Consider the following 16,856-nt stretch of genomic DNA (forward strand, 5'->3'; position numbering starts at 1 on the left):
AATACTGCAACATATGAATTGAAGGATACCAGATATTACAATTTTTTTTAAATACAGACACTCACAAAGTAGTATGTATCTTGTTTGTTTTGTGGGCTTTAGAAGATATATTTCTGGTTCCCTCCTTATCCCAGCTCTCATCCACCAGCCCCTGAAAAAACAAGCAGATTTTATAGAGTTTCTGACCCTCATAAATCTCTATAAAAACCCTATGGCTGATCCAGCTGTCATTTCTCTTGATCAGGCTGTTATGTCAACTCAAACTTTCTTGGTCTTTCACAAAGATAGGGTGAGTCCCAGAACAAACCTTACCTTTATGCCAAAGGAAGTGTCTAAATTTACCTTTAAACAACTCAGCTCCCTTCCTTTTACCCTAACCTCCAAAATAAGGGAGAAATAAATCTTCACTGCTTGGACATTCACAAACAACTTATTTTATTTGGATAGAACTAAAGACTTAAGGAAAACAAATCCACTTTATGTCCCTTATGATAAAAAGAAAAAGGGACAGCAAGTTTTTAAACAAACTACTTCTAGATGGCTTTTTCTTTCTATTCATATCTGTTATTCTGGCTATGGCAAGAACCTTCTGCATCAGGAAGAGGCCATCTTACCAAGGCAGTTGCTACTTCATAAGTATTTTTGAAAGGAGTGACCACTAAAACCATCCTAGAAAATGCTAGTCTACTGTTCACACATCTACTAAACATTATAAATGGGGATATTTTCTCTAGACACAGAATTAGATTTGCCAAAGGTGTTCTGCAAGGCATCATGGACTTTGATTCAACTACCTTCTCATATTCTGCTTGAGCTGTGGTAGTCATCCCATTTGTTTGGAGTACTACAATATAGATTATGAAGAACATAACACAGTTATGCAGGTAACTTATAATGGTAGATGTTCAAACAGATGACCGTTTCAGTACATATACCCTCCCAACTTTCTCTGGCTGAGGTGGGGTATTTTATCCTATTTATTTATTTCCCACCACACTACACTATCTGATTTAGAGCTCTAAGCTTCAGCCTCTAATCTAGAGGGCAGGAAAGCTCTTTGCTTTCAGAGCATCCATGCATATTATACTAGCATGTTGGCTCATGCTAAGGGGAGACGTATGGCCAATGAGGAAGGAGTCTGAACTTTACAAACTGGCAGATGTATGGGTGTCCTAGAGAATGTCTAATTTACTCAGAGATCTAGTTGACCATCTACCATTATGCCACGTTACCTACACAAATGAACTTTCCAGCGGAACTACTTCCAATATGGGAGGATGTGCTGCTTGTGATTTGTAGGTAAGGTGGCTGTTTTTAAGTTACATACCTATTCTCTACTCATAATTCAACTAGGCTGACTTCAACGGTTTCATGTTATGTACTGCTATAACATTTATTTATTTATTTATCCGGTGTGGAATGTTGATCCACATGGACTGTTTACAGCCCAGGTGACCATAAAAAACAAATGAAAAACAGTCACAACACAAAATAAGAAAGATATACATTCTTTACAAATATTGGCTACACTGAAACTTAGTAGAATATTATTACATGATGTTGTTAGTCATTACATATTTACAGTATTAAAAAACATATCTGAGGGTAGAATTAAAAACCAATATATCTGAGGGTAGGATAGAAGAAGGGGGGTTGTAGGAATGATCTGAAGCAAAAGTGATGGGAGGAAAGGTGGGAAGAAAGATATAGCAGCGTAAAGAAAGGAGGTACAGAAAAAAGAATCAAGATGAAAGCAGGCTGGGATCAGGGTTAGAATATGGAGGAGCAACTTCCAGTGCAGTAACCTTTGCTCACCCAGTAAATCTCATTCCCTAAGAAGAAAAACAGACAGAACTTCTGCAATACTAAAAAAAATGGGAAAGAACTTGTACGCATTTCAGACAGATATGCAATGGTCATGAGTGTGTTGACTCAAGAGAGGCCTTCATGGAAAGGTAACACCCACCTAGATTACAGCAGTGCTCCATGCTCACAGAGAGTGTTTTGCCACTTGTCTGAGTTCTGAAGTGAAACAAAGCACAGTTCTTCCATTCAAGTCTAACTACATGTTTTTTCAGATTTGCTTTTAAGTCAAAACATTAAGCAACAGATTCTTGTGACTCACTACAGCCAAAATACTGCATTGCCTGCAAGTTTGTTTCTTGAAATTCACAGATACCTACCAGTGAAAGCCAGTTCACACCCTACGCTACTTCCCAGTAATGGGACCTGTTCACGTGAGATCTGACTCCAGCAAGCATCATTACCCACTAATGCAATCACTGGGGTCTGAAATAAACAAAAATATCAGTCAGAAGTCAAAAAAAAGTGCAAGCAATACTTTTAACAAGATTTTTCTTCATATTCATCTAGCATCATGTGACCTCGTCTATTTTACAGCATGAAAGATTTCCCCAATTCAAAAAACTACATTATTTTTAACCACTAATGCATAACTTATGACTAACTTCAGCAGTAAAATTATCATTTATAAATATACATCAAGTTGTTTTGTTTTTCATTTAAGCAGAAAAATAGGTCTAAAAAGGACTACCTTATGTTTAAAACAATTATCCCCTTAAATGTCTGATGGATCGGGGTAAATGGAAAATGATCACAAATTGTATTACAATGTCTTAAAATAATACAACTCCATCTTTAAAAAAGGCTGGGTGTTAACTCCATTCACTCTAGCACATATTCTGAGATAACTCTGCTATCACTACAAGATTACTTACCTGCACATAAAAAATAAAATTATAACTATAACAGGAGAGAACGCATTGTACTTTGTGAGGATTGTCACTTCATTAAGCTGCTACGCTGAGTTTGCAAAACAAAAGTTTGTTTTGGGGGAAGGGGGGGTTATAGTATGATTTTCAACATTTCTTGATACTATGGGTGTAGCAATTTGTAATCTTTGAAAGGTGCCTTTAGATTTGGTAAAAAGTGAACAACAGATGTTTTTTGTGGAACAGACTGAATGTGAGGTGCACCTTTCTGATGCTGAACCTCAGCTTAGTGAGAAAAGTAATTGGAGAGTGGGTTGTAATGTTACAGAAAGCAGATATGAAAGGGGTGCTTTGGAAACAGACAACAACTGAAGGTGGTTTCTGGACTTTTGACCCCCTATATTAAACACAATGTTTCTAGTGAGTTTCTAAAAGAACAATAAATAACCATGATGCTGTTTCAGCACTGAGTGATGGATGTACTGTTAAATGGTTTAGAGCAGAATTTTGTTTAACTGGTATACAAGGCAACCTTGCACCTGGGTGGGATTCTAGAAAGTGAAGGAGGACCTGACTGACTTGAGTTTGTGAAAATCATGATGGTGTACTGAACGGGGTTTTCTAAAAGACTGATGGGCATGGAAGAAGGCTACATACTGTCAACTGCTAAGTGATTTTGGTTCAAGACTTGGTATGAGAAACTGATCTTGTTACAGTTATGGTCAGAACTGTAAATAGATCAACTGGCACCCTAGGGTGGTCTACGGACTGCCCCCAATCCCCAAGTCAAAGACAAAAATAAACCAATTTTCTTCCACAGCAAAATGAAGAAGGAAAAAAAATGACAGGAATGGTAGCATATGGCTTATACAAACTAAATACACTGATTTAATATGCTGCAATACCACCGACGGTTTCTTTAATGTGTTGTGATACTGCACCCCTCCCCCTTATCAACTGCTGAGCACCGTATCACCAAATTCTGATCATACCTCTTAACAGCTTGGTTTCAGGGCAGCCATCCCCTTCACCCTGCCATAATTAGAGCTCTGACTTTGATATCCTGCTATGAGGATAACAACTGATGAATGACTTCTATATGTGGATCACAATTTCTCTGAGACAACAATACAGCAGGCAGTGCAGTGTTTGAATGCCATAACAGAGTACTGACAACAGAAGCTGAAGAACAAGTTATCATTAACAGCTATTCTAAAGACTCAATTTGAGAAGAACAGGCTAAGAAAGTTACCCCTAATGTTGGATTATGTGAACAAGTATAAAGGTAGCATGATAAAGGTTATGAATCTCTAGTCATAGTAGAACTTAGCTATATGAATGGACATGGAGTTTATGTGTAATATTTATTTACATTTGCCAAGTGCACTGCACTGCTGCAAATGGAGGGCTGTATCACAGAGCCTATGTGGTCTGTCTTCTTGTAATGTTTTCATAATGTGGGTTTCCTATAGGAAGGGGCCCAAGTGGCCTAATAATGCTTAAGGAGTGCATTCAGATTGAGCATTTCTCATTTGTCCTATGCATGATGGTTGCCTTTGAAATGGATGCAGCATTATAATTTTGCTCTTATAGAGAAAGGAAACTGTACCTGTGTGTCTAATTGACTCTAGGTTGGACATACTACTCAATCTGTGCTTTTCCCTAGCTTATAAATTGGCAATTTATAACACTTTTGAAACAATGGCAGTTGGTTTGCAATGGTACATTATGATTCAATCCTAAATGAATGCTAATTAAAAGGCTGTGGAAAGCTGACTATGCATTATGTTGATTTGCAAATGTTTAACTGCTAGCTAGAATTTTGTAGACTACAAAGAGCTTTTTAGGGTTACTACTAGTAATAACGGAAAACACAAACTTCAAAACAGCATAAACCAAGAAAAACACCAAATTCAGTAACAAAGGCAATCAAGTAATAGGATGAAAAAGAATTTCCGTTTAATAACACGTCCTCGTACCTCGGCAATTCGCCTTCAATGGAACAATTAATCATACAAAAACATCCTATTTTTATATCCACATCTATTAAATCATTAGCCCTTAATTGGCCATTTGAAATTGAAATGCAAACAGTTAAAGTGAATACAATTTTTTATAATACACTCAAAGTTAAATTGTGATAAATACAAAATACTGAATGCTGAACTAGATAAGAACATAAATATATCCATATATAAATACACAATCAATTACTACAGCTGACAGTCATACTATAATGCCACTATCCAAATTCATTCCCCTTGGATATAGTGTGTGGTAACCAAAAATCATTCTATGTTCTAACCTACTTAATTCAGTTTTAAAATGACCTGCACGAAAATGTGGTCTAGCCAATACACTAAAAAACTGTGCATTTTAACAAAGTGGGAAGCTACAGGACTGTCCATGTTACCCCTTCTGATGTCCCCTAAGTGTTCCAAAATATGAACCTTAACCTTCCTAGTAGTTTGTCCTACATACCATAAAGGTGTGGCACAATCACATCCTAAAATATATACAACCCCAGATGACAAACAATCAAATTTCTCAAAAGCTAAATACCTTTTGCCATTTATTTTCTTTCCATGCAAGTTGTTAACTTTATCACATACAGAACAACGACCACAATGTTGCATACCAACATTCATATCGGTCGAATGTTCCAACTTTCTATTTAACAACTCCTTCAGATTATTATATCTACTATAGGAAAAGGTAATACGCCTGGGAAACAAATGTCCAATGGTAATGTCATCACAAACTACATGCCACAATTCTTTAAGAATATTTTCAACAGCTCTAGAAAACTCTGAATATCTAGAGACAAAAAATATCTCTTCTTGTTCCGAAACCACTGGCAACTGATCATGATTACCACCTCCCCTAAAACCTTTGCCTCTACATAACCTGTGCTTAATACCTGAAAGTACAGTTTTCTCAAAACATCTAGATGAAGTCTTCCCTACATTTATGTTATTCCTAAAATTCACAAGAGCATAACCAATCCGCCAGGAAGACCTATTATTTCTGGCATAGGCTCTTTTATTGAAAGTGTGAATAAATTTATTGATTTCCACCGTAAAAATACCTTTCTAAAGTATGTTCTCATGTAAAAAACATTGAGGATGTATGTAAAGTATTGCGTGGGATGGGATGGGCTGGAAAGAAGAAGAAGTTGTAAATAGAAAGTTGGAACATTCGACCGATATGAATGTTGGTATGCAACTTTGTGGTCGTTGTTCGGTATGTGATAAGGTTAACAACTTGCATGGAAAGAAAATAAATGGCAAAAGGTATTTAGCTTTTGAGAAATTTGATTGTTTGTCATCTGGGGTTGTATATATTTTAGGATGCGATTGTGTCACACCTTTATGGTATGTAGGACAAACTACTAGGAAGGTTAAGGTTCGTATTTTGGAACACTTAGGGGACATCAGAAGGGGTAACATGGACAGTCCTGTAGCTTCCCACTTTGTTAAAATGCACAATGGTAACACTGATGGGTTTATTTTTAGTGTATTGGCTAGACCACATTTTCGTGCAGGTAATTTTAAAACTGAATTAAGTAGGTTAGAACATAGAATGATTTTTGGTTACCACACACTATATCCGAGGGGAATGAATTTGGATAGTGGCATTATAGTATGACTGTTAGCTGTAGTAATTGATTAAGTGTATTTATATATTTACATGTTTAGAATGTATTTATATGTGGATATATTTATGTTCTTATCTAGTTCAGCATTCAGTATTTTGCATTTTGTATTTATCACAATTTGACTTTGAGTGTATTAGTATTCACTTTAACTGTTTGTATTTCAATTCCAAATGGCCAATTAAGGGCTAATGATTTAATGATTTAATAGATGTGGATATAAAAATAGGATGTTTTTGTATGATTAATTGTTCCATTGAAGGCAAATTGCCGAGGTACCAGGATGTGTTATTAAATGGAAATTCTTTTTCATCCCATTGCTTGATTGCCTTCATTACTGGATTTGGTGTTTTACTACTAGTAATGCCAGGTATACACCCCTTTGATCTTAAGTAGTACATAATGGAACAATAATGCAGACCAGAAGGAAACAGCTCACCAGACAATAGTGACAATAATGCCCTTGACTATGACAGTTCACCAGGTAATATTAATGCATAAATGTACAAAGGACCAATACTTAAGATGGGCATGATTTCTTATTACGGTGCATTTCAGATCAGACGGTTGTCCATTTTATTGACTATTTTTAATGTTCTCAAATCAGTGCCATTGAGAAGGTTTTGCTGAAATGAACAATACTTGACAAAGGTGTTGCAATGTTAATTCCATGTTTCATTTTGATTCAGAGTTACTTAAATAATCGTGTTAACAGTCTGGCACAAGTAAACAGTTTATTTTTGCCCATTTGTTATAATCTAATAGGTCAGCTATAATTAAGGGAGGACAGTTAACAGTGAGATTCTGTGCATGATAAATTATATGATCTGTAAGCGGGATAAGAATAATGCCCTAAGCATGACAGAGGTGATATTACTTGGTAGACTTCAAATAGGCTTGATAAGCAAGATGAAAAGACCGACAATTTTAAGGTCACATATATGTTGATCATAAATAGTGTGATAATTTCACTACAGATGGAGTCTTCCAAAGAATTGCTGCTTAATACATTTTATATAGTGTTGACAAAATAGGATGGGCATGTCTTTAATCTTATGATGTTTTTACTTTATTATTGTCTGTTTATTATGTCCTATTAGTAGTTTTGAAGACACTAAGTTACTAGGTCTACTACTGGACAAAAATGTGTGAATTTTCATTAATACTGCATTTATGTGCTTACTGAAGAAGAGGAGTTTTTTCTTAGTAGTAGTGAATTGAAGGATTTTGTACAGGAATGATACTCAGAATAGACAAGCTTCTGATCCTGATGAGAGTGTAATGATTTAAAATCGACGGCTTTGTTATGCATTGGACTTAAAGACTGATTTACCATGGTGAGGAATTGCTCTCAGTGATATAGCTTGGAGTGGAATTAGTGTCAGTGATACAATTTGGTGAAATTGCTTTTGCATAGCAGGCATTCTAAAATAATAAAGTACAACAGGAATGGGTGCTGGATGTCTTTAAGAAGAGTTATAATGGCACACAAACCGCTAACCGACAGACAGTTAGTTGTCAGCCTGGTAAAACTCATGGGCTCTACAAGACCTTTAGGGGGTGTTAGAGACTAATTTGTTTTGTCTGACAGCAGCTAATGGGTATGCATGCTTCGTATATTAAAATATTAACTAGAGATTGCTTTGATTATGGATTACTATTTCAGTTTCTAACACTAGCTTGGAATGAGAGGGAGTTATACAAATGGTAACATCTTATATGAAGTTGTGAGTTAAAGGCAGAAAGGGTACCCTCTACATTTGGACGTGAATTAATTATATGACATTGAGTGTGATAACAGTAAGGGATACAGAACTGGGATACCTTAGGGAATGTTTTATGGTTATGTCTGTGGCTGAGAAAGTGAAAAGTGAGATGAGTAAATTGTTCCTCTTTTTCTTTTGCAGCTTAATAGTTCACAACAAAGTGTAGTTGATGGAAATTGAGGAAATGACGGATGCTGAAATAGTAGTTAACCTGGTGCATGGTATACTAAAAAGTAAATGTGAAGGAATAAATTATTACAGCACTTCAGTGACAAGATAATGAATATGAATCATGAAAGTACGTAATGGGAATTTAGGAGAATATTACTGGATGAACGTCCTTTCTTCCTATTCTGTATATTTATACCCATGTTTAAGGTATATTATGGTGGGATAAAATTTCAGAAGGGCACAGGAATAACAGATACAAAAGATGCTGATCAGGATTTGACAACAGGCCATCAGCAATCAGTAGGGTTGTGGCAAAAAGGGCCTTTTAGTTTGATCATGGAAACCAGTTATTCGGAGACATATTAGCTACAATTAGGAAAGATCTCGTTATCGGCTAATTTGCATGTCTCTGAATTACTCTGTGGCCACCTCATATACTAAAAGGCCCTTTTCTGCTGCCCTTGTGGTAATTACAACTACAGGCTGATGCATCGTGTTAAATCAGGTAGCCACACATTCAATCTCCTACACAGGCACACATACAAACACAAACACACTCCACCATACCTCTCAACTGTCCCTAAGTTCACAGAATGTCCCTGATTTGGCACTCTCTCTTGTAAATCACAAATGATTACAGTCATTCATAATGCTGGACATTAGAGTTTTGTTCTTTCTGTTCATAATGTGTTCAGATGCAAGACCAGCTGCTCTATTAACTTTTAAAATGCATTAGAGTAACAGTTGAAATAAAAATGTCCTGGTGTCATGTAGTGATGTCCCCAGTGGAAGTCTGCAGCATGGCACCCAAATGTCCGGGACCACTACAGTAAGTAGTAACATACATTACAGCTACATACTTCCGTGTGTCCATACATCTTTGTGCTGCAAAACCAGAGTTTTATTAACTTTTTTAGTGGAATACAGTAATATTAAGAGCGTCACTGGTGTCTAGTGTCCCCCCATACATCTTTAATGCTATAAAACCTGTTGCCCAACTAACCTTTGATGCAACTTATATATGCAAGTCCCTGGTGTCTAGTGCAGCCCCAGTACTGCTGCATTTGTTCGTTAGTCAAGGGGAGTATAGGTATGACAGCCACACCTCCAACACACACACACATATGCATGCATACACAGACACAAACATTACCACATACATCGAGCACACCCTCCTCACCCTGACCTCACTCATACAAACATCCATCCATACATACTCACATGCACGCACACGTACCGTACCACCCCACCTAAACTATTACAACCTCTGAGGCAGAGAGAGGTGCACGTGTACACACACCCTTACACCGCTCATAATTCTACATATATTCACACATATACACATGTACAGACTCCCTAACACTGTCTATGAAACTCCCCTGAACTTTACACACATTGGAAGTAAACGGTAAAAACGAGCTTTTGGCCCAGTTAATTGCCATGGCTTGCAGGTAGAATTTATTCATCCAACTGGTTCTATGAATTGTTCGTCAGTGTAAATTGTTTACCACAAACATTTCCAGGGGAGAGCATGTGGGATATTATCATACACCTGTCTTCAGAAATGCTTCATTAGCACTTAAGGTGGGCCCAAGAGAAAGCCCACCACGGTGCTGCATCTGTTTGAGATAAGCACTTGGGTAAAAAGACCTTACTGCTGGTAGTAACCTTTCTGAATCCCGTTCACTGAAAGTCTCTCTTGATTAACTCTTAAAACTAACAAAGTGCAACGAAATATACAACACATTTTAAGTGGTCAACTGATTATTGTACTGTCTTACATTTAAATATGCACATTTGCTACGTCTTTCTAAAAATATGTTTTTGGTTTGTTGACCTGGTTTTGATAAAAAAGTAGTAGTTTAAAAAATACAATCACAATCATGAAGCAGTGAATAAAATTTACACTCCTGTCAATGTGCGTTATTCCTGGTGAAGGCTGAAACACTAACTTTTCCTTATGATTATACTCACCCATGCATTTAAAAGAAATTTCTGTATAACTTGTGTATACAATAACAACTGACAATGCAGAAAGGTAAGAAACAGTAGTGAGCATATTAAACAAAGAGGCAAAGACAAAGGGTCATTAATGACTATATACAAAATAAGACCAACAACAAGCTAAGACCGAAGCCAGAACTGCAGAAAACCAATAAAATAGTTTAAACATAGAATATGAAAAATAGCATTACTTAAAGGGTTTTTGGAAAAGAGGACAGAGTAATGAAACGTGAAAGCAACTTTTACTGTACTATAGAGAGGCAAGAATTCCAAATGTTGAATTATAACCTAGCAAAGGAACTTAGACTAGCAGAGACAGTTGTTTTTCCTACGGAGACAGAACACAGAAGAAAAAAATTGAGCTAGAAGTGGAAATGGAAACGTGACAGAATAATGAGGAGACCACAAACGAATCCGAAACAAATACAGACTGTCTGCCTTGTCAAACTAATGTAAAGCTTTTTTCCTAACAATTCAGCTTTAAGCATACTCTTGCAATACCCTCTCCATAAAATATCTCACAGAGCGTTAGATGTTATGTGATCCTATCTCGCCTACTTTCTGACTGATGGGTTCGGAGCCGATCCCTCGGCTCCGACTCGGCACGCTTATGCTATAGAGCGAGGCCTCTAATTGGCTGAGCTATCTTTATCCCAGGATGCACCACCACTAATCCCCCAGATCTCGTTTGCCGCTTACAGAGCTTGGACGTGGTCTCAACATTGGCTGGGCTAAGTAGTATATTAATAGTATCTTTCCTGTCAGTAATTCTCTCTTTTTCAACCCAAAAGCTGTTTTAACGGCTATTTTTTGTGTACGAGTGTGTTTCTTGGTGTTTTAATGATTTTTGCTTTATTTTTCCTGTCAGAGAAGGTTCCGTTTCAGTTAGAGGGGCCTTCCCCTGTTCTAACTACTTTAGTGGTTGTGTGAGTGGGTCAAGTACCCGTTTTAGTTAGAGGGTCTTGACCCTCCTTGCTTTCTTTCCCTTTCTTGGCTGTATAAAAAAAAAAAAAAAAAAAAAAAGTTTCTTGTTACAGTTTATATTTTTTGAGTACGGGCATACTTATTGTACCTGTGTCCTAAAACTGTTAAGGTTTACTGTTGTTTCTGTTGTTGCAACTATGTCTAAGGAACATAAACCATCCGGTTTTAAGAAGTGCACGAGGTGTGGTTTTAAAATGTCCATAACGGACGACCACTCCTCGTGCGTCTATTGTCTTGGTGCCAAACATCTCCAGGAATCCTGCAGTGTGTGCCATGCGATTTCCTCTCGAGTCCTCCAGGAGAGGAAAAACAAATTAATACTTAAAGGATTAATCAAGCCTTCTTTCGAGGAGGCCTTATCTTCCTCTCCATCTCCTTCTAAGAAGAGGAAAGTGCCGGCTCCAACCAGTCAGTCGGAACCGACGGCTAAAAAAGGTAAGCAGACTTCTCCATCGGCTCCACGGACTTCGGAGCCGAGGTCGGAACGGTCTGCCTCGATGCCTCCTACCTCGACCCCTCTGGTTTCGGAGCCGAGGTCTGGAGCATCGAGAGGCGGGTCACCCTCATCGGCTCCACTGATATTGGAGCCGATAAGGGTCATCGGCTCAGACACTTCCTCCTTGGAGCCGAAGTCTTTATCGGCGCCGAGGGAAATTTCCCTGAAGATTTCCTCGGAGCCGATAATTGTGGATTCTTTTCGGAACCGGTCCCCGAGCCCTTCGGAGCCGATGAAAAAATCGGTTTGGGCCCGATAGGTATCCTCGAGATCTTCCAGGATGTCTGATTCGGACATCGACAGGGTACTCCTTCGACTCTTCCAGTCTCTGGTGTTCCAAAAGATGGTTTCGGCTCCAGCCCATTTGGCTTCAGAGCCGATGGTCCACTCCCTTACAGTACTTCCTCCTCCAACAGCTTCGGCACCGTTGGAGCAGGTGTTGGTGGAACCAGTGGAGGTGTTAGGGTCAGGCCCGACCCTTGCTCCGACTCCGGCTCCTGGGTCGGAGTTCAGTGCGCGGACTTCTTCCTTCGGCCCTGGGGGGGGGAGGCTTCGGGATTGATACCTTCGGTCCCAAGTCTCCCATTGTCGTGGCCACGGAGGGGGGACCTTCCCAGGATTCTGGTGGTCCCGCCTTCAGGGCTATGAGGAGTGCTCTAGCCAAATCTTCATTGGCTACCTCCACAGTTTCCCCAGCTCCTTCCCTACATTTGGAGACTGGGTCGTTAGCAGTACCCCTGTCAGCAGATAGCGGAGCCCCTGGGCCTCAGGTTACCCCCGCTGGGGTTTCTCCCACTCCTGGAGGTCCTTCTGAAGCCTCTTCGGAAGAACCTCCCAGGAAGAAAACGTGCAAGAGGAAGCACGTTGACTCCCCTGACGAGTCTTTGACATCTGACACCGATCTCGATGATGCAGAGGGGTCCCCCAAGTCGTCCTCGGATGATGTCTCCTTTGCAGACATCCTAGAAGCCCTAAAACAACGAGGCGGCTGGCAGTCCAAACCTCCCTCTGCTGATGAGTCGGTGTTCCTGAAGGCCTTCGGGGCTCAGCCCTCCGCCTCCTGGGTGTCTCCGCCCTTCGACGAGCTCTTGGATTTGATCTGTCGAAGGGCGTGGGAACACCCGGACTCTGTGGAACCGGTGCCCGCTCGTCCAAACAAATTTCTTTCAGCACCCCCAGTTAGAGAGTTTCTCACGAAAGGTGTGGCTGTGGATGCTATGGTGGTGGCATCTGCTACATAGCAGGATGTAGCAGAGGCTTCTACGTCCGTCCATCCTCCTAATAAGGAGTCTAGGAGTATGGATCGGTACGGCAAGCGCACCCTAAGTTCAGCGGCCTTTACCTTGAGGTCTCTGAACTACCTAACGCACTTTACGAGATTCCAGAGGGATCTGATTAAGGAGCTGTCCGATACCCTCTTAGGTAACCTGCCTGAGGAGCTGGCCCAGACGGTTGGATCTCAGCTGGCTACAATGTCATCCATTTCGAACTCGTCCATGAGGCTCATCTCATATGCAGCTGAAGGGGCGAGTAGAGCGGCGGGTACAGGCATTGCTCTACGGAGACAGGCCTGGCTCCGCCTGTGTCATTTCGCGGAGGCCTTCAAGTCTTCATTCGCCGACGCCCCCTTTGATGGGTCCTCCCTGTTTGGGCCCAAGGTGAAGGACACACTTACCCGCTGTGAGCAGGAGGGTAAGACTCTGACTGCCGTAGGGGCACGATTTTCCACTCCCTTTCGGCCTTATCCCAAGGCTAAAAGAGGAGGGAAGATGTGGTTCAGAAGATCGCAGAAGTCTTACCCCTCTCAGCAGGAAGGTTCCCCCTCCAGAGGCAGAGGAGGGGGAAATTCATCAGGAAGACGCCGTCCCAGAGGCGGCAGAGGGCCCCGCAATACTGGAGACCGCGAGTCCTTTCGTGGCTCTTCAACCTTTCATAGTCCCTGAGGGATTGCCCGACTGTGCTGCTCCGGAGCCAGTCGGGGGTCATTTTTCGAAGCACCTAAAGGCCTGGAAAGGGATCACTCAGGACCGATGGGTGCTTCGAATTATCGCCGGAGGTTACTCCATCCCATTCTGTCGTCCCCCCCCCTCAGTCCAAAAGAATCCCGGACCCGCCACCCAGTCAACGGGATACCGCAGCCATAGAAATTTCAAAACTGCTGCAAAAAGGAGCCATCCAACCGGTCCCCGCAGACCAGATCGGATTAGGGACTTACTCAAGATTCTTTTTAGTGCCAAAAAAGACCGGGGACTTGAGGCCCATTTTGGACCTAAGCAACCTAAACCGTTCAGTCAAGAAGTCCAAGTTCCGAATGGTCACTTTACAAACCATTCTCCCGTTGTTGGAGAAAGGTGTTTGGATGTGCTCCATAGACCTCAAGGACGCATATTACCATATCAAAATACATCAAACGTCCAGGAGACACTTGCGCTTCAGCCTAGGAAGCAGTCATTTTCAGTTCCGTGCGCTGCCCTTTGGTCTTACCATAGCCCCCAGGGTGTTCACCAAATGCTTGGCAGTAGTGACTGCTCACTTGAGGAGTCTAGGATTTCAGGTGTTTCCGTATCTAGACGACTGGCTTCTAACTGCCACCTCCAAGCATCTACTTCTACGGAGCCTGCAAGCCACAACATCACTGGGCAATTCCCTCGGAATCACCTTCAATTGGCCAAAGTCCGTGTTACGGCCATCTCAAAGAATAAGATTCATAGGGGCAGAGATAGACTCAAACCAGATGCGGGTCTATCTACCTGCAGACAGAATTCAGACCATACAAAATCAGATTCGAGCCTTACTCCCCAGGTCCAAAGCCCCAGCCAGAATGGTCATGCAACTATTGGGGTCGATGTCTGCCTCAGTTCTGCTAGTTCCCTTGGCAAGGTTAGACATGAGAATCCTCCAGTGGCTTCTTTCAACTCAGTGGTCCTTTCAGGAACTCCCTCTCAATCATCTAATATGGATCACAGAATCTTGCAGACGGGACCTTCGCTGGTGGCTAGTGTCTTCCAATTTGGATCAGAGACGACCCTTTGTTCCTCCTCCTCCGGTGGCCACTTTGACCACGGACGCCTCCCAGACGGGGTGAGGGGGGCATTCCCTGGGCAGGTCAGTCCAGGGCAAATGGCATCCGGAAGAGACCTCTCTCCACATCAACATCCTAGAAATGAGAGCAGTACTCCTGTCCCTTCAAGCCCTTCACTGTTACCTCCCTCAGGGCGTAATTGCTGTTCACTCGGACAACATGTCAGTTGTCTGGTACCTGAACAAGCAGGGAGGGACCAGATCCTATCCTCTTTGCAGAGAAGCGATGAGGGTCTGGCAATGGGCAATCTCAACCAAACGCTTCCTCGTGGCTACTCACATACCGGGCAAATCCAATGTCATAGCCGACAGGTTGAGCAGAACCATCCTCTCTCCTCACGAATGGTCTCTGAACACGACTATAACAAGACAGATTTTCAGCAAATGGGGAGTTCCGTGCTGCGACCTCTTCGCGTCTCCTCTAAATGCGAAGTGCAAAGACTTTTTCTCCCTAACCCCGGCTCCGGGGAAGAGCCCTATGGACGCCTTAGTCCATCCTTGGCCCACCGGCCTGCTTTATGCCTTCCCTCCAGTTCCTCTCCTACCCAAGGTAATTCAGAAGGCTTCTCTCTTAGGGAGCAAGATGATCTTAATTGCTCCTTACTGGCCTCGTCAAGTCTGGTTTCCCTATCTTCGGAAACATGCTCTGGAAGGTCCATGGTTCCTGGACCAGGTCCCAGACCTACTGATTCATCAATCGGGACTACTACACCAGTCCCTACACACATTAAGAGTGACAGCCTGGCTCCTCCTCTTCCAACCATAGTCAGGAGACATACACTAGACCCAGACGTAGTGCACATATTGTCTTCGGCCCACAAGTCGACTACGAAGAAACTTTATTCTAGCAAATGGAAAAGATTTGCTATATGGGCTCAACTCCGGGGCCTGGACCCCGTTTCAACCCCCATGGCAGAAGTACTCAAGTTCCTATCCTCTCTTTTCAACCAAGGCTCTTCTGTTTCTACCATCAAAGTACAATTGGCAGCAATCTCTAATTTTCATGAGTCCATAGACCCACCCTTAATGAGCAACAGGTTGTGTAAGACCTTCTTGAAAGGTGCTGCTCTATTAAGACCTCCAGTTTCTCATCCTGCACCTCCATGGGATCTCGATATAGTATTACGTGCCTTGACTTCTTTCCCCTTTGAACCAGCAGCTACCTGTGATTTAAAGTTTCTATCATGGAAGACAGCCTTTTTAGTGGCAATTACTTCAGCCAGAAGGGTTTCAGAACTTCAAGCTTTGTCAGTAAAACCTCCGTACCTGGTTTTTCATACAGACAGAGTTTCCCTCAGACCAAATCCTTCTTTTGTTCCTAAAGTCTGTTCGACTTATGCTTGCAACAGTCATTAGAGCTCCCAGTTTTTTTCCCAAAATATTCCAATAAAGCAGAATTTATTTTCCACACACTAGATGTCCACAGGCAGTTACGTTTTTATTTGGATAGGACCAAACAATCAAGGAAGACAGATCAGTTGTTTGTGTCCTTTGCAGAAAACAAATTGGGCAAGGCGGTCACAAAGGTCACTATTGCCAAATGGATCAGGGACTGTATTACTCAAGCTTATGTTTATTCTAACAAGGAGCTTTCCACCTCTGTCAAGGCTCATTCTACAAGGGCTATGGCTACTTCGGTAGCATTTTATTCTAAGCTTGCTATTAGTGACATTTGTGCTGCGGCTACATGGTCTTCCCCGCATACCTTCATTTCTCACTACAAATTAGATGTGGCATCTAGAGGACGAGCTTCATTTGGTTCCACAGTGCTCAGGAGTGTTTTCCAATGAGCCACCCGGGATTTAGGTGCTAGGGACGCTGTCCCATCACAGTCAGAATGTAGGCGAGATAGGATCACATAACATCTTTTAGTTATGTACTCACCATAACTTCAGATGTTTGGGATCCATCTGCCACATTCCTAATAACCCACCCTCCTTCCCCCTTCCTTGGAGATCAGAGGATAT

At 41.5% G+C, this 16,856-nt stretch overlaps 1 protein-coding gene across 1 annotated transcript in view; it reads right to left on the bottom strand.

Moving 5' to 3' along the window:
• The window catches only part of ILVBL (ilvB acetolactate synthase like), a 790,151-nt gene that overhangs the window by 35,900 nt on the left and 737,395 nt on the right, over positions 1–16,856 (bottom strand). Inside the window, exon 15 of the mRNA XM_044080826.1 lies at positions 2,184–2,289. Coding sequence (XP_043936761.1) covers positions 2,184–2,289 — 106 coding nt within the window. The remainder of the gene's footprint in view (positions 1–2,183; positions 2,290–16,856) is intronic.

Source organism: Protopterus annectens, chromosome 8.part0 (assembly GCF_019279795.1).
Source record: "Protopterus annectens isolate FY-2018-M chromosome 8.part0, PAN1.0, whole genome shotgun sequence".
NCBI lineage: Eukaryota > Metazoa > Chordata > Ceratodontiformes > Protopteridae > Protopterus > Protopterus annectens.